At 41.7% G+C, this 19,130-nt stretch overlaps 1 protein-coding gene across 1 annotated transcript; it reads right to left on the bottom strand.

Moving 5' to 3' along the window:
• Nucleotides 1-4,185: 4,185 nt before the first annotated feature.
• Nucleotides 4,186-18,407, bottom strand: LOC137278691 (putative amine oxidase [copper-containing]). The gene is made up of 4 exons (XM_067811202.1): nucleotides 18,359-18,407; nucleotides 10,509-12,416; nucleotides 10,074-10,281; nucleotides 4,186-5,702 (listed from the first exon to the last, which is right to left on the bottom strand). The coding sequence occupies exons 2-4, from the start codon at nucleotides 12,404-12,406 to the stop codon at nucleotides 5,403-5,405; spliced, it is 2,406 nt and encodes an 801-aa protein (XP_067667303.1). The 5' UTR covers nucleotides 12,407-12,416; nucleotides 18,359-18,407; the 3' UTR covers nucleotides 4,186-5,402.
• Nucleotides 18,408-19,130: the final 723 nt, after the last annotated feature.

Genomic DNA, 19,130 nt, shown 5'->3' with positions numbered 1-19,130 from the left:
ACTCATCTTGGCCTACTGAGTATAGTACAATTAGAGTTACCTCCCCTGAATTTGTAGCAGACGTCATTTTCCTCAGCACTGTCAACAATGTCTGCTGAAGATAAAAGAAGGTTGATTTTTGAGTTGTGTAATCAAGGAATTGATGATGTAAATACATGGGCAGAGAGAACAGGAACTCCTCTTTCTACTGTGTATAGGATTAGGAAGAATTTTAAAGAGGGAAGGGATTTGGGGCACCAGAAAGGAGCAGGGAGACCCAGAAAATTGGACTTCTCAGATCGCGTCCGGCTGGGAATTTTAGCGTCTAAAAAGCAAAGGGCAAGCATCTCCAACATCAGGTATGAAATGATAGAAAGGGGATCAACAGTTGTATCAAAATCTACAGTTAGAAGAAATTTGATTGATCTTGGATGGGAGAAAAAGACTGGAATTCCTTCTCCTCTCATGAAACAAGAACATACAGACAGGCGTGTTGAGTGGTGTTTGGCACATGAAAACTTTGACAGGGAAAATGTGATTTTTACTGATGAAAGCTCAATATGGGTATATCCCAATAATGTGAAAATATGGACAAAGTCTGCGTCAGCACCGTTGTATCGACGACCTAAATACAGCCCAAAGTTTCATGTATGGGGAGGGATATCCTTATTAGGAACGACCCCGCTGTGTGTGTTTGAGGGAAATCTGACAAGTCAACGCTACACTAACATATTAGATAATTTTCTCCTTCCAAGTGCACATGTGTTTTATGGAAATGACTGGATTTTGCAGCAAGATAATGATCCTAAACACACCGCAAAACATGCCAAGCAGTGGTTTCAGGACAAAAATGTGACTGCATTACCATTTCCTGCATATAGTCCTGACTTAAATCCCATTGAGAACATTTGGGGGATGATGAAGGAATGTGTGAATCAAAAGGGGTTGACAAAAATTGAAGACATGAAGAGAGAAGTGGTCCGATACTGGGACAGCATAACTCACGAGACACTAACCTCTCTGATAGGAAGTATGCCTACCCGTCTTAGACTGTGCCGTGAAGCTCAAGGAGACTTGATAAAATATTAAATTGTTACCTACACAACATGAAAAGGTCAGTTCACTTTCACAATACATTCAGTTTTATCTGATTTGTTCTCGTTTAATAATATGAAATGCTTTAGCTATTCTCAATAATTTTGAACCATACTGTATACGAGCCTTTAATGATTGATTGAATAACATGCATAGTGGGGTACTTGTTGAATGTGCTACATTTTTAAGAAACTTGTGACTGATTCTGTCCGGGCCAGAAGCTTTTTTAAGATGTAAACATTTGATTATATCAGACACTTCATTTACATAAATAGTTACACAATCTAAAATAGAATCAGTGCGTTTGTGGAAGAATGGCATATCAGTGTTTACTTCGTTAATACTAGATATAGACTGAAACTACTGATTAAGTTTCTCTGCTTTCTGCATATCAGTGAATAAAGTTGGATTTTCATCTGCATCATTTTGTTTCAAAGGTGGAATACCAGTGACGAATCTTTAGTCAAGAACCGAAGTAATTTCTAATAGGAATTGCTATTACTGCAATACAAATCAAGTAAAAAATCTTTTGTAAGACTGACATGAAATGAATTCTTTGCATAACATTTCATATTATTTACTTTGTTTCTTGTAAGCCAGGATATCTACTGGACGGCTTGTTTTCTTGGCCTTTTTTCTTTTTCTACATTCCCTTCGAATTTCTGAATTCAACCAGGGTTTATCCGTTGGTCGAGCGGTGAACGTTTTAGAAGGAATGCGGATGAGATGTTTGTAAAATTGTGCACAGGCTTCATTAATATTCCTGCAGCAACTAAATATGTATTTCCAATTTGTCCCATTAATCATAGTATTGAGTTGCCCATAGTCGCCTCTTTCATAACATAATACTTTTCTCTTGTAGGCTAACTTGGCATTTACATGAGCATCAACAGTGATGTACCTTTGTGATCACTGATACTTTCACTGAAATCTATAACACCCATCTCTAAAACATCAACATCTTCAGATATAATAATGGTATCAAGCAGTGTGCACGTTGTTTTAGTTACTCTCGTTGGCTCTTTAATAAGATTTCTTAGACTTTTTTCCTGCTAATTAGATCGTGCAGATACGTGTTATTATTCGATAAAAGGTTTGCATTGAGGTCGCCAACAATGGTAACTTTATCCTTACTTTGAAACCAGTCACCAGACTACACTGACAGAATGGTTGTAACTAGTCCATGGTGGGCATGGTGGGCGAGCTGGCTAAGGCGCCAGGCTAGTGATCCAGCTAGGTTTCGGTTTCGGGATCGAGCCCACCTGTGACCGGGTATGAAAACCTTGGAGTTTGTATCAAGTCATCATGCCACACTGACAAAATGTTTGCATCAAGTCATCATGTCACACTGACAGAAAGTTTGTATCAAGTCACGATGCTACACTGACGGAATGTTTGTATGATCATGCCACACTGACAGAATGTTTGCATCATGTGATCATGCCACACTGACAGAATGCTTGTATCAAGTCATCATGCCACACCGACAGAATGTTTGTATCAAGTCATCATGCCACACTGACAGAATGTTTGTATCAAGTCATCATGCCACACTGACAAAATGTTTGTTGCTAGTCATCATGCCACACTGGGAAAATGATTCTAAGAAGGCACCATGCTCAGTGATCGCGTTAACGCAGAAACATGCGTTTTTCAAGCAAAATAATTAATAAAACCACTCAAAACTTATTTTGTGCGCGTGTTTTGGACGCATAGATTCTGATCTGCATAATTTTAAAAATTAGCTTAACACCGCAACATATAGACAAACAATGAATTTTAAGATGATTCAGGAATCTACTAAAGAATTCACACGCAAAAGATTTGGACTACACATACAGAATGTTTATGTTTACTCGTACAAAACCTACCGCGATCACTGAATACTGTGCTCACAGAACTAGTCACCATGACACACTGACAGAATGGAGGAAACTAGTCACCATGACACACTGACAGAATGGTTGTATCTAGTCACCTCTCTCCAACAATGGTCACTTTTCCTAAAACAGGCTGTTCGGGGTATGAATGTTTCCACACTATTGGTGGTGTGCTTGGTATGTGAACTGTCATGTGAGATGAGGGCAAGAGTTGACTGCACCGACGTACTTACCGGAACATACTGAAGGAGAATCTCCATCTCCCTGTGTCACAGTAATACAGTGGAAGTTCCCGGATGACTGTAATACAGTTTGCTCACAGAACTCTAATAGGGACGGGGTAGCATACTGGTTAAAGCATTCGCTCATCACACCGAGGACCTGGGTTCGATTGCCCACATGGTTACAATGTGTGAATCCAATTTCTGGTGTCCCTGTCCTGATATTGCTGACTGGATATCAGAGATATTGTTCGAAAAGCATAACAGTATGGGAGAGGTATTGATAGGTGTTCCGAGGTTTAATCACCAGGATATTGTTCGAAAAGCATAACAGTATGGGAGAGGTATTGATAGGTGTTCCGAGGTTTAATCATCAGGATATTGTTCGAAAAGCATAACAGTATGGGAGAGGTATTGATAGGTGTTCCGAGGTTTAATCACCAGGATATTGTTCGAAAAGCATAACAGTATGGGAGAGGTATTGATAGGTGTTCCGAGGTTTAATCACCAGGATTTCCCACGAACACACTGAGCTCTGGACCTGAAATATCCGTTTACACAATGAGTATAATATAATGCTACCGACATATTACACGACACACTCTCTAAATAAATCTCTGTCTTCCATCATGGGTATCGTATGTAGTAAAACAATGGCTTTCAGTGAAGAGACGCTCTCCAACAATAGCACGTAGCCTGGTTCTCCGTCACCAAATAGTATCCTCGTCGACATGGCACCTGGTGTATTCACCAACACGTAGAGGCGTGCTCCAACACACAGGCTGTCCCGAGTCCTGGGGCCCGTGTCAGGTTCCAGTTGAGTCTCTGTGTCAGCATCTGATTCAACATGGCGTGAGATAATTCAACCCCTGCCATCCACTCACTCGGCCACTTCTCTGGCAGAACAGAACATATCAGATTTTAGTGTTATTGTACTTTTAGATTTTGTAACGTATTCAACTTGTATGTAAATAGACTTCACACTTCACACTGGAAGATAAGAGAGAACATAAGTAAAGTGGAGTTTATTCTCGAATACTACATCCTTCTCTTACACGAGGGACCGTATAAGGAATGTGGTTAGTTTATTGACAACATTATTGACATCCATAGTGTATATAATCAACATGCGAACACCACCGATGGAGTTCTGGTCCGTAAAGGAATAGTTTCAAAAATGCAATAATAGAAGGCATTGCAATACAATAGGAAAGAAGCATACAATACGAGTGAAGTAGCTACAAATAACAACAAAAATAATCATGTATATATCAAAGATTATTTCAACAGTACCCCAGACAGTCCATGAACATGACAGGCTGCCGTTCAAATCGAAACATGAGTCTCATTAACATATTCAGACAATGACCTACGTTTCAGCCGATTCGAATTCTCACGTGTGAAAGTGAAAATAGACATCACAAATCCTTGTATTTTCATTTACAAATGAATTTTAATTTTAAACTTTAATAACACCGTATGTCTATATTTTATGGCGAGGTATGACGTCACAGACTGTCCCTGTTTGATGAGGTCGAAGAATGATTCACAATGCACAGATGGCTCACTGGTGACATCTGGTATGCGTTTTATGTGGTTATTCAGTGTAGTTCTGTAACGCACAATGAGATTGATATGATATCAGTTCCATACCAGACCAAAGTTTTCTAGTGGCAGAGCCTCGTTTTGTGATTTCCACGATTTCCAGGTCAAAGCTCGCGGTACGACAGACCACGATGTACGACAGAGCTCGCTGTACGACGTATTTGCAATGATTAGAAGGAGCGCATTGTTGCCTAAATGCATCAAATCATGCAGATTAATATTTATGTATCCATTTAATTGAATTAGTCTAAAAATTCTGGACTGTTTATCGCACTAAACTGCGTAATAGGACGTAACCCAGTGAACAGGAAACGAGACTGCTAAGTACTGTTTTGACTTGGTTATACCGACTGTACAGATGAATCTACGACAGTGGCGGCGTGACCTGACTTAAGACGAACCAGGATCCTTTAATTTGGTTAGAATCCTAGATTCACCTTGACTAAGATTCTTGGTTTGTCAGCACCAAACCTGTGGTCATAGATTTCCCCTCATGACGTTAACGCTCCGTAGTAACTCTCAAACGCTAGCCATGTGGATAGAAATGGATGGGTCAAGTAGCGAAACTGAAAAAATCTAATGTTGTTCTCTAAATGGAAATATGTGGTGGGCATTATTCACCCTAAACTTCAATTGCGCTCGACGGGTTCCGCTCCACCATGGCGTCATAGTCCGGCGTGTTCGGGATGCAGCGTGGCTTCTCTGCGTTACCGTATCTCACCACCCGGGCGCCCTTCTCGGGGTGGTTGCTGTCCTTATACTCCACCCTGATGGAGTCACGAGACTGGGAGGACGGACACTCCTCGAAGTAGTTGTAGGGAAGCAGGGCAAAGCTGAGGTGTGCCCCGGGGGTGGGGGTGATGGGCATGTCCTCAGTGTGGGGGATGTGATGGACGCCCATAGTGATCCATGCAACCAGGTCCTGAAGGAAAGAAAGAAACAAACAAACAGTGTTTCCATGTATACGAACACAAACCTTTTGCTCACGTCACGTGACGATTTAGTCCTGAATAGAACATGATTGTTGCACATTAATCACGTCTCTACCTCTTCTGGTTTGAGTTTTGTGACAAACAAACAAACAAACAGTGTTTCCATGTATACGAACACAAACCTTTTGCTCACGTCACGTGACGACTTAGTCCTGAATAGAACATGATTGTTGCACATTAATCACGTCTCTACCTCTTCTGGTTTGAGATTTGTGATATGAAAAGAAAATCACAACGTTTTCTAAATACTCTGTCAACCAAATACCGCATATCAAAATGGTAACACATTTTACACTGATTACAACAAATACAAAACTGCAGTTGATATCTAGAAACACTTTACTTGACAGGAATACACAAAAGCGAGAGCATTGTCACCATGACATTCACGAATTCTCAGCATTGGAATTTTGTTCTCTTCCCCATGGAGTATCTGCATCAGTTCCTAAAGAGTGTGAGCAGGAGTCTGTCTAGCACGACACTAGCGTCAAGTATAGTCTCGAAGTTATTAAATGGGCATCACGTCGGGGCTCCTTGGGGCCATGGTTATGATTCGATTGCGTTGTTCAGCAAATGTGCCGTGATGATTCGAGAACGGTTGGGGGGGGATGGGGGGGGGGGGGGGGTCTGTCTAGCGTTTTGATCTATGAATATCGGATGACTGGTAAAGAATGGTTATAAAAGTATGGCAGCCGTCGTCAACGTGCGGAAGACAGCGATTTTCATCACCCACAGCCTCCGGCTAGTTTGCCTCCGGCCAGTAAGAGCGCCGTTCCCGTTCAAGAGCGGTCTTGGGCGATCCAATACTTCACCGTTGACATGCTACTTCGCAAGTCGGCCATGGTTACGTTCCAGTTAGCACTAGTGTTGCGACAGCCATCCCTGCGTCTTGTATCCCTGCGGGAATGTCGATGGTCTAGTGTCGTTCAATGCCAATCAGCTGGCCAAATCAGTGCTATTGATCTACCCACCTGAACCTAAAACGTAGAAAACAAACGAGACCGTCTCGTGTGTTTCATAATTACATTTGTGTTTAGGGCTTCATGGTGACAAGTGCCCTCCACAGTCCTCCCTCTCATGTCGGGCAACACCCCAGCAGTAAGCTTTCCCTTCATGTCGGGCAATATCCCAGCAGTCAGCTTCCCTTTCATGTCGGGAAATGTCCCAGCAGTCAGCTTTCACTTCCTGTCCGGCGGTATCTCAGCAGTCAGCTTTCCCTTCATGTCAGGCAATATCCGAACAATCAGGTTCCCCTTCATGTCGGGCAATATCCATACAGTCAGCTTTCCCTTCATGTCGGGCAATATCCCAGCAGTCAGCTTCCCCCTCATGTCGGGAAATGTCCCAGCAGTCAGCTTCCCTTCGTGTCTGGCAATATCTGAACAGTTAGCTTTCCCTTCATGGCGGGTAATAACCCAGCAGTCAGCTTCCCTTCGTGTCTGGCAATATCCGAACAGTTAGCTTTCCCTTCATGGCGGGTAATAACCCAGCAGTCAGCTTCCCTCTCATGTCAGGCAATATAACAATAATAATAATAATACACGAGATTTCTACAGAACCTTATTTGCTTATTATGAAACACTCTAAGGCGCTTAACATATTGCATACTATATGGTGATGTACAGGTGACATACAACTCATGCTAAAAGATGGAAAATTAAACACGGTAAAACACATAAATGAGGAGTAAAATTTTACATAGTGATGAAACCAATGATACATTAAGTGGAATAAGCAGCTTTGAAAAGATACGTTTTATGAGCTTTCTTAAAAATGTCGACTGAGGATGAATTTCGTGGACTAATTGGTAGACTGTTCCAAAGATTAAATGAAGTGCTGTCAAAGAGTCAATATGTTACTGTACTTGTCTTCGGTTGACAGAGACGAGATTCAGATTCTGATCTAAGTGACCTGACAGGATGATATAGCACCCCAAGTTCCTGAAGACAGTATAGGGCCAAACCGTGGACACATTTAGAAGCATACACCAGGACTAGCATCTCTGACTGGGAGCCAGTGTAGCGTCTCTCTCACATGCGTAATCGCCTCATGTCAGCCAGTTTTGGTAATGAATCTAGTTGCACAGTTATGCATCTTCTGTAGACGACTAGTGAGAGTTTCCGGTAGTCCACAGAGGAGACCATTTCCATAATCCAGTCTAGATGTCACTAGAGCGTGTACTAGGGTCTTACAAAAGTCTTCTGTGATGTATCTGCGTGTGGCTGATATACTTCTGATCTGGAAGTAGCATGACTTGGCGACGGCATTGGCTTGTCTCTCCATTGTCAGTTTGTTGTGGAAGTGAACACCGAGATTCTTCACAGATTCAGTTGATTTAACATAGGTGTCTCCAACTTGTACTTGCATGTCACTGATGTCAACTTCAGAATTCTTGGAACTGAAAATAATAAATTCAGGTATTTCCTGATTGATTTTAAGCACATTATTGCTTGTCAAGTCGATGACATCTGACACACAGGTTTCCATTGCTCTCGAAGTAGGCGTCCAAGAAAACCCAGGTTGAACCACTCTGTACATCTGTTGATCATCTGCATAAACCATGTGCGAGAGATCGTGTTGTTGACAAATGTTGCTCATCGGCTTTGAATATTGGCAGTACAAAATAGGCACCAAAAACGGAGTCCTAGGGTACACTTAAATGAATGTCCACACACTCAGAGACTGTAGATCGTATTGCCACAGTCTGTGTTCTGTTTAACATATAGGACTGAACCCATGATAATACTTCTCCGGTCACACTGTAGCTGTACTGTAGTCTTTGTAATAGTATTCCATGATCATTGAGATTGAATGCTGCTGATTGATCAAAAAACACCATTGCAACTGAAGTTTTGAGGTCTAGAGCTTTGATGATGTCATGATGCACACGACGGAGGGCAGTTTCCATCGAATGACCTGATCTGTCGGCAGACGGAAATTTATGCTGGAGGTTATTGACTTGAAGATGTTGACTTAGGCGAGAAAACACAACCTTCTCTAAGATTTTGGAGCTAAAGCACGAATTGGAGACAGGTCTGTAATGCTTCAACATCCCCTTGTCCAGGTCAGCTTTCTTTATCTTTCTTTGGTCTCACCAAGGCTTGCTTGAAATGCCGTGGGACACGTGACTCCTTAAGGGACATGTTGACAATGGCCGTGTTCAATGGCAGCACCTTGTCCAAGTCCAATTCACATGACTTGGGGGAGTTTTCATGACGAATTTTCGAATTTCTGATTCTGTAGTAGGTGAGAAATTAGACAAACATTCTCCTTGGAATTCAGCATCGGCACTTAAAGTAGAACGATTCGAAGAATCAGACTGAATACCGTTCCTGCACCGCGTGTCCCATCAACGCTTTGCTGACTTTGAAAAGTTGTTTATAGTCAGAGCCACTTCCGATGATCTTATTGCAAAAGAACTCACTCTTGGTCTTTACAAGTAGCTTGTGATATGACTGACACATACCCCTAAACGACTGATGGTGTACGACAAGTTTAGACCTCTGCCAGAGTCTCTCTGCTTTACGTCGCTGGTGCTTAGGTTCACGGAGCTCATCACTATACCATGGAGAGTTCGGCCTCAGTGTTACGTCCTTCGTCTGTGCAGGAGCTTGTTAACAATCAGAGTTTGAAATCCGTTGTTGTAGGCACTCAGAAGGTCATCCAGTGAGCCGTTTGTCAGCTGTTGGGATTCACTGGATTCTTTGAGAAACTCTTGGATGGAAATAGGTCTGTACAGAAGGTACATGAGTGTTACTGCAAATGATCTCAAGTTGAATTACCATTCTTGTCACAGAATCCAGGATAGACTACCACAGGATCACTTTATAGAATATGACTGTTGTTTCTGGTAATCAACACATTTAGTGTGGATATGTGTGGGTCCGGTAATATACTACATCGATGGCCTAGTTGGATAGAGGATAGTGTCAAAACTATGCAATAAGTATTTGACAAGTATGTGTTCAAGCCCCGTTTCACAAAACCATCGTAGCGTTACCGCTGTCGTAAGTCTATGTTATAGTATAGGAGGTCAACAACGATTTAAAAACATTCATACATGTCATGGAGCCATTTTGGTGGGATATCGAAACTGAAGTACTGTTGGAAATATGAAAAACTGTTTTTTTTAGATTTGTCCTAAACGACTGATCTGACACAGACCATGGCTTTACGCAAATTAGTGTGCTATTGGTATTAGTGGTATTGTGTTTTTTTAAATGCCCATTTTGGAATTAGACTTAGCTTCATTAACTTAGCTTCGTGACGTAAAACTATATTAACTTTTTACCAATCATTACCTCGTCAACTATGTCTTCGTTGTCAGCATAAAACGACGTAAAGTTGACTGTGGGCTCCATGGTATCGAACAGTCCATAGACGGAGCTGGCATCTCTTTCGCCGTCCTTGAACTTGGTGACAGTCATCTGGTTCCTAGCCCAGCTGATAGCTGGTTCATTACCAATGTCTTCGGGAATCAGCACTTTGGACATTCCGTCCAGGTGGATTCTAGAAGAATACGGAGAAGAAAAGTGAATATCGGATATATATAAACAACATCTTCACACAATAAAGACCTTGACCTTCAGATATTTCAACACTGTTCATTTCACTGTTCACTGTTCACTGTTCAGAAGTGCATTGTTACGCACGTGAAACCAGGACACCTATAGTTTGAGAAAAAAACAACAACTCATGTATCAAAGAAAACAAGTGCAGAGTGACACTACTTATACCTGTAAGCCTTGATTGCCCCAAATATGGTTGGGTTGTCGTTGTTGTGGAACACGTGGTATTTTGGCGTCTCAAAGTTGAACTTATAAGCTGCATCAATCTCTACACTCTTGAGAGAACGCTCATACTTGATCTGGTAGTACTTGGAGTTGGGGTCGTCTGTCGTTTGTGAGTTGGGGGAAACGTCACGTGATATGTCAAGAGTTTCGTATCTGTTGTTCAGCCCATGAATGTCAAGGTCTGCTTTGAAGAGGAACAGATGGTGATGGATACTGCCAATGGTATTTTGTTTCAGTTGGAAGCCATATGGATCTTCTTTGGGGGTATAGAAGGAGGCGAATATATACCCTGTTGATAGAACTCGAACTTCCATAGCTCCACTTTGGTGAAATATAAAGTCCATCACATAATCGTAGTTTACAACGGTTAGGATACTTCTCAGAATTAAGACATTGTCCTCCATTCCGGAATAGAATCCACCCTCAACTTGGCTGTATGAAAGATGGCGACGAAGAGGAATTCCTTGGTTCAGTTCAAACAGACAGAAAGCTCTCTGAAGAACAACTGGTTCCTCGGACGATTCACCCAAATAGGAATAGTTGAAGAATGTACTCATCTCTGGACAGTCTGCACCAGGAACCAGAGATTGGGAGTGGGTACCAATGAGAGCACCACTATCGATGAAATCAGCACTCCGTGTAGCGGGGTTATTGGACGCATAAAAGACAGCTATCTCCTGCAGGCCAACTTCATAAGCAATCCTCTCGTTGTTGAACCGGATGTCGTAAATCTGTGGCCCACTTAAAGTGGACATTCTGAAGTCGAAGGCCCACTGCATGTATTCCACATGGCGATGGTGCACACTGTATCGCTTACCGTCAGGCTCGTACATTCGGGGAGGCCTCTGTGGCTTCTTTGGGACAGGATTTCCTCTTCTGTGTAATGAAGACTTCAACTCCTTGACGTTTTCGGGAAATGGTATGTTGGATTTTGGGATTGAACCGGCTCTGTACTGAGTGGCGAGGTCGTCAAGACTGGAATACTCCTTATCAGCATATACCAGTTTTTCAATATAGAAGTTTGCGGGGTCATGAGAGTTGATATTTGCAAGCATAAGTAAATCAACAGGGTTAAGGTCATAATACTCAACAAAGTGACTTGTTGTTAACCACATCTTCCTCACTCTAGATTTGCTAACACCAGAACCCACAGGTGATGGGTAGAAATTCAGGCATCTGTCACCACAGTCTGTAAATGTGGCACCATAACTCTCCTTCAAAATAAAACCAATCTTTTTGTCTACCTCTGGGAACAAGTTCGTGTAGAATGCCCCATATTCCACGTATCCAACAGGTCTGAAAGCATATGGAACTGGATTCACACGGCCTGGCACCGTCAACAACTCGCAGCTGTTGGGGTTGGGGAGAGGACCAACAATATATTCTTCTGACACTGGTGGAACAGCGTCACCCCTGAAGATCACAATTCTAGCCTTCCTCTCTGGTTTAGGTCCGGACCCACTTAAGTAAGCCAGTGCTTCTGATTTCAATGGTGGGTGAAGATCTGACACATATATATAGCTGACATTGACTGCAGCTTTGTCTGGCTTCTTAAGGTTTAACTGCGTCTTCAAGCTGTATAGGTAGTCCTGGATGGCTTTCAGCTCCTTCACAGTAAGGTCATCATACAACCCTGGCTCCTCTGCCTCAGACGTGTCAATATCGGGCTTTCCAAATCTTTCTCCGCAATCATTGGCAGCCTGGCGTTCAAACCTCCTGTCCTTCATCATGGAGACAGCAATAAGAGCCACGACTAATGCCAGAACCACAAGAAACAAGGCTATGGCCGCACAGCGCCATCTACCGATACTCTTGCAGTATTGCTTGTGAAGTTCAGTCATGATACTTGAACTGAAACAGTTAAGGAAATATTGAAAAAGGAATATCGTTCGGTAAACAACACAATGCAATAATTTCCGGAAGGACAAGGAAGTTCAGCGATGGACAGAAAATGATGGAACAGAAAGGTTCAACATGACCATAAAGAACAATCATTGAGAACAAGGTCAACGGGAGAATATATATTATTTACAGCTGCAAAATCATATTGTCTCTTAGTTCAAACTAAGCCTACACGACACAGTGTAGAGCACCACTCCATGAATTTGTAAACAACGTAGATACAGGGTAGAGCACTGCCCTATAAGTCTGTTCACGGGACACTGGCTACAACACCACTCGCCTTGGCGGTTTAAGAGAAATGAAGTCTCAAATTTTGTACAATTCTTGCTGTCTACCTTGACTGAATTGTATTTTCTATCGATGTAGATGCTTAATACCTCCCAATTCTGTTATGTTATGAAGTATTACCGATCGTTAGTTAATCGATATGCTGCTTTTGAAACAAACTGGACACGGCAGGGTGAAATCCTGCCCGTTTTAAACAGTGTGGTTTTCAGGATTAAATGGGAACCGTGTTACTGAGCTTGATGTACCAGATCTCACACTGTATTGGGTAAAAATGGGCAATTCAACACTGCGTCCTGTGTCCTTCTGGCAAATGTATCTTCACTAACTATTTTGTGTGGGTTTTGGCTGGCTATAGACAGCACCAATACATCAATCCTAATGCTGTGAGGGTCTGTGAGATTAAATTTCAGGTTTGATCTGTACAGGTGGCTGCGAGTCCTCCCTTCCTTTCAGACGTAGATAAATCCCATGTAACACTTCGTTCTTGCAAAGAAATATTTAAACCAAATCAATCATGCACAACCTTCATGTGCAGTTCTAACATCACATTCCTTACAGTCATAACTAAAGACAAGTCTTTCTCTTTGCACTTCCCTCATGTGCGTAATCGTGTCAGGTGAACCTAAACCTGACACATCATGACAGTAGATCCGTTATAGTGTGACTTGGTCTCACTAAATTCAGCTTAGTGTTAGGCAAGTAAGGCTCAACATGGGCACGTTTACAAGGCATCGCATTTGCCGCTCGTCCACGAATCCGTCAATGCTCACCTCCACCAATGCAACATCCACAGAATGCTGTATGTGATTAACAGGCGCTACAAACACCACTGGGTGTGCAAAAAGTACTTTGTTCTCCAGTTTTCATCTAACAAATATTTCATGAATACTATTGTGAAAAGAGAAGCAGATGTACAAAATGGCAGAACCAAGCTTCATATAACTGTAGAGAATCATGAAAGATTCTGAGTGATCGAAGCGAAGGAAACGCGTCCTTCAATTCTTTAAATTTATTACATCATAACAAACAAAGGGCGTGACTTAATTTCAGAACCTCAAACCATTATCCACTGTAAACGGGATGATGATGTATTAAAACCCCCAGAAATGAAAGATTATTTTCTCTCTGTAATAGCAACGATATCGGAAATGACTTTCACTTTTTGTTTATCTGCTATAGCTTGACCCAAGAAAGAAAAAAGTACATTAACAGCTATTTCTGTAGAAACCCAAATATGCACAAATGAACCAGCTATTTCGCTCAAACAAACTAGGAACAATCAGGAAATTAGCAATATTCTGTAAGACAATAAGCGTTATAAGCAATGCCACCACAAAAGATTACCGATAACACGCGACTGTAAAATTGTTTATCAACTGGCTAAATGTATGTACATACGGCTCATGCCTGCAATCAAGCAATATGTGTATATGTCCATTTTATGTTTTACAACTGTATTTAAGCAATACATCGTGATGTAATCTTGTACCTCTTATGCCGCAGACCGAGGCCGGAGTGTAAATAAAATTCAGTTCAGTTGAACAACCATTAATACTCCGTCGGGAAGTGACGTACAAATCAGTGCCTTGGGTGGTGGCACTGAATCTCCCATATGTGTTTTGTTGTTAACATGATTGAAAACACGTGTCGCATGGATTGAATGTCACACAGGCAATCACCTATAAACTACACAACGTGTTGACCATCAACCACTCAATATATCAACCATCAACTACACAACGTGTTGACCATCAGCCACTCAATATATCAACCATCAACTACACAACGTGTTGACCATCAACCACTCAATACATCACCTGTTAACTGCACAACGTATTGGCCACCAACCACTCAATATATAAACTATCAACTACACAATGTATTGACCATGAACCACTCAATATATCAACCATCAACTACACAACGCGTTGACCATCAACCACTCAATATATCACCTGTTAACTGCACAACGTATTGGCCACCAACCACTCAATATATCAACCAGACAATCGGTAAACCGTCAATAACAAAATGCGTTTACCATCAAGTTGTGTCAACCATCAACAACACAACATGTCAGCCATCAGTTACATAATGTTTTAACCGTCAATTACACAATATGTCAACTATCAAGTACAAAATACGGCCAGCATTGCACTCTTAACGTGACTACAGTGGCAATGTTGGCACTGGATTAACGTTGAACTAACGTAATGCAGTTATCATCGGACCAACATGACTGACTGCTGTGCAACCATTTTACACCAGTATCATGGTGTGCCAGCGTTCAGTATAACATGAGGTCAACAATAGCCCAACAACATTGTGTTTCTCAGTTCAAGGTGTAACTGGTATGTGAAGGAATACTTAACGCGACGCCGACTTAAAGGTCACATGCAACGTAAAACACAACTTTGCAGATTCTGATACCTTTAGGTATGCACTTACCGAAACAAATCATGAAAAGTGTCAATTCAGCCATTAATTCAGTTGAAAAAACGCCATGAAAAAATAGCCCGCTAAATCGGAGTTCAAACGATTCACTAAATTCCCCCCAGCGCTGGGGGGAAAACTGGTTTCAACAGCTGTGTGGCGCTGCGTCCATGACGTATGCGCAGTGAATAGGTTCGCGGAGCTTGAAAAAGTATGCATGCTCGGAGTATGAGGTCGTGAGCAGTAGTCTAATCTTGGTTGTGTACACAAACAAGTAAATAATCTACTCGTTACGTAAAACAACTTGTTGATTGTGGTAAGCAGCCTCTGCCACAGAGAAAGCTCAGTGTCTGGTTTATTGACACCTGTATGTCTGCCTGCCTGTCTGCTAAAGACAATATACAACAGGCAGCTTCAATCATTGACCACATGCAATTTGAACTTAACACCTGTCAGGCTATACGCCATAAACAAAATAAATTGATTTATGACTCGTGCACCCGAGTCCAGTCTCTGCCACGTTATGTAATTAGGCAGTTGTGATACTTGTATACATGACAGGTTTTTATGTCTGTGGGTTGCAAACAAACTACAGCCATTTTTTTCGGATTACTGGATTTGACGGAAACTGGTTCAAACTCTTGTCAGTTTCAAGTCCTGCTTTGTACTTGGACGAATGGCACTTTCCAGTCACGCAGTAGTTCACCATCTCTGCTCAGATGATTTTTGATTTGATCAAACTCAAATTCAGAGAATGAGTATTTACAAAACCCAGTCTATCTATATACATTCTCTAGGGATTACAACTTATTCTAGTATAAATGAATTTGTTTAACAACGGTATATGAATCCATACTGAAACGATGCATCAAGTACAATAAAAGTTGTTTTCTATAAAGAATCTTACTTTCTTGTGACTAGCCATACTTATAAAAGGTCCATCAAACAGATCATCTTTCTGTACACACAATGACCCTCAGCGTAGCAGCAAATGAACCAGCCAATCGGAAGTCGTCGTTACCCGCTATGACTGGGTTCGGTCTCCCGAGGGCTTCGTTTCGAGGGAAGTAAGCCCAAGTACAAAATATTGCACTTTTGAATCGCGATTGTACGCTTATAATTTTGTTTATTCGTTTTTTAACAAGCAGCAATGTATATTAGATGTCATGAATAAGTGATAATTGTGTTTTAATTATGTTTGTTTTTTTGGTTGCATGTGTCCTTTAACGCGGCAAATGCATATAGTTATACAAACCCACATGTTGCCGTCAACTATAAAGTTTTGGAGTTCCGAAAGATGAAACGTGACTTATGAAAGGGATGTCGGTAACTGGAACTTCTTTTCTGAAAGTATTCTGAACCGTTGGATAGCGTTAAACGGAGGTTCTTAAAGCTTGTGAACAGTTTAGCTATTGATATTCCCACTCTGTGCAACAGTATACAGGTATTTCTGCATTATACAAAGCACTGCATTTTGTGTGTTGTGCATTGATTCCGAGGTCAAAACCAAAAAGTTAACCAGGAATCTGTCCGTTAAAGAACAACGTGTGAACAAACAGCAAAGAAATGTGATGTAATTACCACTTGTATTAACTAGATTCAGACAGTATCACTATTGTAGTACTAAACAAAGTGGTGCTAGAAACAGTCAAGATTAATTATAGCAACAAATATAGTGACGACAATAGTCACCTTTCAGCAACTATTATAAAATTTGGAAATGAGACCAATGCAGGGCACTATAACCATGCAACAGAATGTTGGTCTTCTGGTATCTTTAGGTGTCAAATGAGATGAGAGGAAATAGCCCACCTCCTTTGTATCCAATGAAAACGTCTAGAGAGTTTTACAGGACCACTACTCCCCTGCATCAGATACCTGCACTACATTCCAGACCTTTCTGTCCAAATCTGGTACACGTCAGAATATAGCTCAACACTGCCCCTTACTGAATCGCCATGTACGATGTTTGCTGTTTGAAACTTTGTCACATACTGAATAACACTGCCACATAACATATTTTGGAGTATGTTATAGATTTTCCAATATTACGAGAGGTTACTAATCGATACATTTAGAAGGGTATCGATACAAGAATAACACCGCGTGAATTTAACACCATGTTCAACAGCGCCCAGATAGTGTTGGCGTGACTTTCGTTGGGACGCCTCAAGACACGTCTTAGTCTTTCTACAAAAATTAAACTGATTTGACGGCATGCCATGGAAATGTCCAAATCCAGATTGCCCCCAAATCGTGTGTGGAGAAGCTGCATGGTCCATCATGTGCAGAAACTAATATGTCGCGTGTACAGACGCTTGTTCTGTCTCTGATAGTCACTTGTCAAAGCTCATCTTTCTTCTGAAAATCCATCATGACAAAATTTTAATGATCTCCTACATTCACTGAAACTCCCTGACATGTCCGCTTATGTCATTGTCACCAGAACCTAACCCCCCACCCCCCTCATTCCTGGAATACATTTACGAGTTGAAGGTGAACATAACATAGACTTCTGTCTGTGTGCATGCATATATTTGTCGGTGAAACGTCCTCTGATGTGCATGCATGTATCGAAAGGTGAAAGTAAGACAGACTTCCCATAATGTGCATGAGGTTCAGGTTTTTATATAAACCACCTATGAGAAAAGCTATAAACCAGGAAACTGGATTACAATGAGATCAACACACTCCTAGTTGATCCACAACTAGCATAAATGTAATAATGCAGAATTTTTTAGTAACAATGCAGAATCATTTAGTAATAATGCAGAATCATTGAGTAATCGCTTCTTGTTCGTTATACGTTAAGCCGCCATCAAACATGGTGGCAGGAGGGAAACCAAGAAATTCTCTGCGGGAGTTGTTTACATCCCGTTTTTACGTAATGTGCAAGTGCAATTATGATCAAATCATTGCATTACGGCGCAGTATGTGCAATGTACTGAAGGATCATCTGATACATGACGGTAGTGCAATAGTATATGAACATCAGTAGACCATTGTAAGAAATGTACGAAAACTCTTTACATATTATGCTAGAGTCTAGTGAACTGATTTAAACAACACATCATGATCACTTTCCGTGGAAGGATGAGATGTTTCATGATGAGACCATGATGTGTTGTTGAAATTCTATCTAACATTTTCTGGAACTGAAGCAGTCTTACCTTGTTCCGGGCAATGGTGTTCCCCTTGTGACGGTCGCGATGCCCTCCGGGTAATGACACCACTAGCTTGTATATAGGTCATGCATCAGACTGAGGCTATGGGTGTAACATCAGTGTCGCTGTTGTCAGATAGCTGCTGGGGACGGGGCGCGGTGTTTATATGTATACGGTTGGCACTGATACTCCCCCTGTTTGCCACTGCTGCAACAAGCACCTCACCCATCACTGAACACTGAGTGAGAGGGTTATGAGTATAAGCTACCATCACCATCAACTTGTAGCACCAACGGACAGACTCGGACAGGGGCAACAACACATTAACATTCTAACATAAAACGTTATTAGAAGCGAGTTGGAACAGACAGAATATCAGATCCCCGATAGCAGAGACTCGGTGGAGTAGATAGGTTAATAGTGGTCTGAAAGCAGAGATCCGCTGGAATAGAGGTATAGAGGCCCGACAGCAGAGACCCAGTGGAACAGAGAGGATGATAGAGACTGGATGTCAGAGGCCTGGTGGAGTAGAGAAAATGATAGAGACTGGAGATCAGAGGCCTGGTAGAGTAGAGAGGACGACAGAGACTGGGTAACAGAGGCCTGGTGGAGTAGAGAAAATGATAGAGACTGGATATCAGAGGCCTGGTAGAGTAGAATGGATGATAGAGACTGGATAACAGAGGCCTGGTGGAGTAGAGAGGATGACAGAGACTGGGTAACAGAGGCCTGGTGGAGTAGAGAAAATGATAGAGACTGGATATCAGAGGCCTGGTAG

The sequence above is a fragment of the Haliotis asinina genome, chromosome 3, assembly GCF_037392515.1.
Source record: "Haliotis asinina isolate JCU_RB_2024 chromosome 3, JCU_Hal_asi_v2, whole genome shotgun sequence".
NCBI classification, from domain to species: Eukaryota; Metazoa; Mollusca; class Gastropoda; order Lepetellida; family Haliotidae; genus Haliotis; species Haliotis asinina.
This window is presented reverse-complemented; position numbering and strand designations above follow the sequence as displayed.

Coding starts and splice junctions, on each gene's coding strand:
- LOC137278691 (XM_067811202.1), bottom strand. CDS start 12,406: ATGACTGAACTTCACAAGCAATACTGCAAGAGTATCGGTAGATGGCGC. Junction 10,282..10,508: donor GGGGCAATCAAGGCTTACAG/GTATAAGTAGTG, acceptor GTATTCTTCTAG/AATCCACCTGGACGGAATGT. Junction 5,703..10,073: donor ACGAAGACATAGTTGACGAG/GTAATGATTGGT, acceptor TCTTTCCTTCAG/GACCTGGTTGCATGGATCAC.